This window comes from Amaranthus tricolor, chromosome 10 (assembly GCF_026212465.1).
Source record: "Amaranthus tricolor cultivar Red isolate AtriRed21 chromosome 10, ASM2621246v1, whole genome shotgun sequence".
In the NCBI taxonomy this organism is placed as follows: Eukaryota; Viridiplantae; Streptophyta; class Magnoliopsida; order Caryophyllales; family Amaranthaceae; genus Amaranthus; species Amaranthus tricolor.
The window spans coordinates 24,914,992-24,918,588 of record NC_080056.1 but is presented as its reverse complement, the minus strand read 5'-3'; the positions used below and the strand labels follow the sequence as shown (position 1 = coordinate 24,918,588).

At 36.3% G+C, this 3,597-nt stretch overlaps 1 protein-coding gene across 1 annotated transcript; it reads left to right on the top strand.

Moving 5' to 3' along the window:
- Nucleotides 1-434: 434 nt before the first annotated feature.
- LOC130825361 (uncharacterized) lies at nt 435-2,192 on the top strand. Its single transcript, XM_057690531.1, has 3 exons — nt 435-990; nt 1,083-1,265; nt 1,368-2,192. The coding sequence occupies exons 1-3, from the start codon at nt 654-656 to the stop codon at nt 1,802-1,804; spliced, it is 957 nt and encodes a 318-aa protein (XP_057546514.1). The 5' UTR covers nt 435-653; the 3' UTR covers nt 1,805-2,192.
- Nucleotides 2,193-3,597: the final 1,405 nt, after the last annotated feature.

Genomic DNA, 3,597 nt, shown 5'->3' with positions numbered 1-3,597 from the left:
AAAATTGTGATCATATTGAATTAATTAATGTTGCCAAATTTTTCTACAGCTTTTTATCAAATACTTGTCTTTTAGTCAACTTTGGCAACTTTATTATTATTACATAGCTTTAGGCATGGCCACAGGGCGGGTTACCCGGAACCGAACCGGTCCCGAACCGCTTGGAATCGGAACCGTTTGCGACAGGTTCCGAACCGCCCCGAACCGCGAAACCGCCGGAAAAAGTCGCCGGAACCGTGAAACCGCCGGAAAAAACCCGCGGGTTGGAACCGGAACCGGTTCTGGAACCGGAACCGGGACCAGTCCGGTTGAACCGGCTCAACGGTTCCATGGAACCGGAACCGGGACCGGTCCGGTTGAACCGGCCCACCGGTTCCATGGAACCGTTGAGCCAAACTAGCCGTTACTAGCCGTTAGAGAGCCGTTGGGATATTTCCTATAAATACTCATCAATTTCAATCATTTTCATTCACAACTCATCTCTTCTCCTACTCTCTCTACTTACTCTCTCTACTTAATTCTTTAATTACGCAATTATTCTCTTAATTACATAATTAGTCTTCTAATTATTTCTTAATTTAGTTAGTTACATAATTAATCATTTATTTATTTCTTAATTCTATATTTCTATTTTTACTTCTATACTATCAATCATGTCTTCATTTTTGAAAAAAGCCACAAAAAAAGTTACTAAAGTGGCAAAATCATTAGGAGGTTCCAGTTCCTCCAAAAGAAAGGCCACTTCTACTCCGTCGGTATCAACAACACCCTCCATTAGTAATTATAATTATGAACCTAATTATCCGGAAGGGTACGACCCGGAGTTACATCAATATGCAGAAGAAGTGGAAAAAGATATACAAATTGAAGAAGAAGAAGAACAAGAAGAAGAACAAGCTCGACAGTCATCAACAAGATCAGATGAAGAACAAGGAGAACAACAACAACAAAGACAAGCTCGTGGTAAACGAGTCAATTTCCAAACTATCGGTTAGTTTTATAATTTTATTCTTCAAATTAATTAAACTTTAAATTATTTATTTATTTAATTATAGTTTTATAATTTTAAATTATTTATTTAGATGAAGATGAACCAGTAAGACAACCTTTTCCGGCAATGCCACCTCCTAGTGGTAGAGCTGTTTCACATGTGTGGTCGTATTTCACAAAAGAACCAACCGAGAATCCAGATATTTTCCTATGCACTTGTCAAATTTGTGAAAGTCAAGGAGTAAAGCCCTTAGTTTCATACAATTTCGCCAGAGGTAAATACTTTTTAAGTTTTTTATACATACATAATAGATTCATACATTATATATTCATATTTTATAAACATTTATTTATTGTGTTTTGTGAATACGTGTTAGGTGGTGGAACGGGATCTTTTAACAAACATTTGGCAAAGAAGCATGGAATCACAAAAGAAACTCATGCAGCAAGCGGCAGCAGGACCACAAGTGGAAGCCGACAGACACAATGGGACATTCCCAACACAGGTATGCCTTTTAGATATAATCGTAATGACATGATTGATGAATTTTCTAGGTATGTAATTTGCGATGAATTGCCTTTTAACCACGGTGAAAGTAGGGCATATGAGCGTCTCACTAGACAACAATTGCAACCACAATTTAGAGCAATCCCTAGGAGCACTCTTAAAAGACGAACAATTAAATTATACGAATCAATGCGCTATGACCTAGTTGAAATGTTTAAATCGTTTAATGGTAGGGTTAGCATAACAACTGACATATGGTCTGCTCCCCCACATTTAGAATCTTATATGTGTGTAACAGCACACTAGATAGATCGAAATTGGATTATTCAAAAAAGAATAATTGCTTTTGAGACTATGCCAGAAAGACATACCGGCGAAAACATAAAATATAGATTAATAGAGATATGTAGGGAATGGAACTTATTAGATAAAATATTTTGTTGTTCAACAGATAATGCAACCGCAAACATAAAATGTATAGAACTTTTATTTAACGAACCCGCCTTTAGTTTAATCCTTGGGGGTAGCTTATTACACATACGTTGTTGTGCGCACATAGTTAACTTATCTTGTCAAGTAGGTATAAAACAATTAAGTGAATTATTAGAACCAATTAGGGATATAGTAAAATGGCTTAGGATCGGAAAGATTAAAAGAAGATATAAACAATTATGTGACCAATATTAACTTAAAAAAGTGTATTGGTCATTAGATACTCCTACACGTTGGGGGTCAACGAACGATTTATTAAGAAAGGCGATTGCTTATCGCCCAGTAATAACACAACTATATAGTGAGTGTACAGATAGTTTCATAGCTGATGAAACTTGGGAATTAGCAATAGGTGTACATAACATATTAGAAGCGTATGACCACGCGACTAAGATTTTTTCTTATGTTTATGAACCGAACGTTCACTTAGTAATAAGTGAATGTATTACTATTTTTTATCACCTGCTTAAACATACACAAGAAGATACTAACCCACAATTAAGGCCGATTCTTGCTGAAATGATGGAAAAATGGAAATCATATTTTACCGATTTTCCTTACATTTATGGAATCGCAACCATTTTGGACCCACGTTTTAAAACCGAGGTCCTAACCAAAGTAATAGGATTTTATTATCAAGCGTTAGATCGCCCGTCTTCCGATGTAGCTTATTATGTCGGAACATGTAAAAAATATTTAGCTGAACTGTATGATTTTTACGCTAGTGTATATAACCCGAAACGCGATATGTCTAGGCGTGCTAGCGTTTCGGCTCGTCCCACTTTCTATAATTCAGTAATTGCTAACATAATGACGCAAGATGATAGTTATGTAGGATCTTCTTCTTCCTCGACCACATATTTAGAACTTGATAGTTATCTAAAACACCACTTTGAAATAGACCCAAGTGTCTATAATATTTTGGAGTGGTGGAAAGAAAAATCTTTTAAATTTCCCATTTTATCGAGAATTGCAAAGGATATCCTTGCAATTCCCGCGTTCACTATTGCGTCGGAGTCTGCTTTTAGTGCAGGTAGAAGAGTTCTGGATGAAAAGCGATCTCGTCTTGCTCCACATAGTATTCAAATATGTGTTTGCAAGAAAGATTGGGACCAAGCGGAGATACGAACACAAGGACTAAGGAACGATGATGATCAAGACGACGATGATGATCCATGGATGATGATGGATACAACTTCATCATCGTCAGGAGGAGAGTCAGCGGAAGCATCTAATCAACCACATGATGATGACGAAGACGAATAGGATCAATCCGACAAGCGACAACGATGAATCAACACTCAACAACTATAAATAAAAGGTATGACAAAGAACTCCGTGGGCTTTGATTCCTTCGGGATACGTAGGCAGCTTAGTATTCATTTGGGTACTAGGTTCAAGTCCATTTTCTCCCTCTTTTTTTATTAATCATCTTTATCGACATTATCATTGATTCGTTTCTTATTAATTTATTTTTTTCCATTCTTTTTAGTAAATATTTCAATAACGATGACAACTTGACATGCAATGAATTTCGCTAATAATCAAGTAATCATCAAAGGTACGTCCGCGATATTATAGTATTTTTTTATTATACAAAAATTTAA

What these genes read in the sequence shown, in the direction of transcription:
- LOC130825361 (XM_057690531.1), top strand. Translation starts at nt 654, where the DNA reads ATGTCTTCATTTTTGAAAAAAGCCACAAAAAAAGTTACTAAAGTGGCA. An exon ending in AGTCAATTTCCAAACTATCG is followed by an intron (nt 991 to 1,082) that starts GTTAGTTTTATA and finishes TTATTTATTTAG; the next exon opens with ATGAAGATGAACCAGTAAGA. An exon ending in TTCATACAATTTCGCCAGAG is followed by an intron (nt 1,266 to 1,367) that starts GTAAATACTTTT and finishes AATACGTGTTAG; the next exon opens with GTGGTGGAACGGGATCTTTT.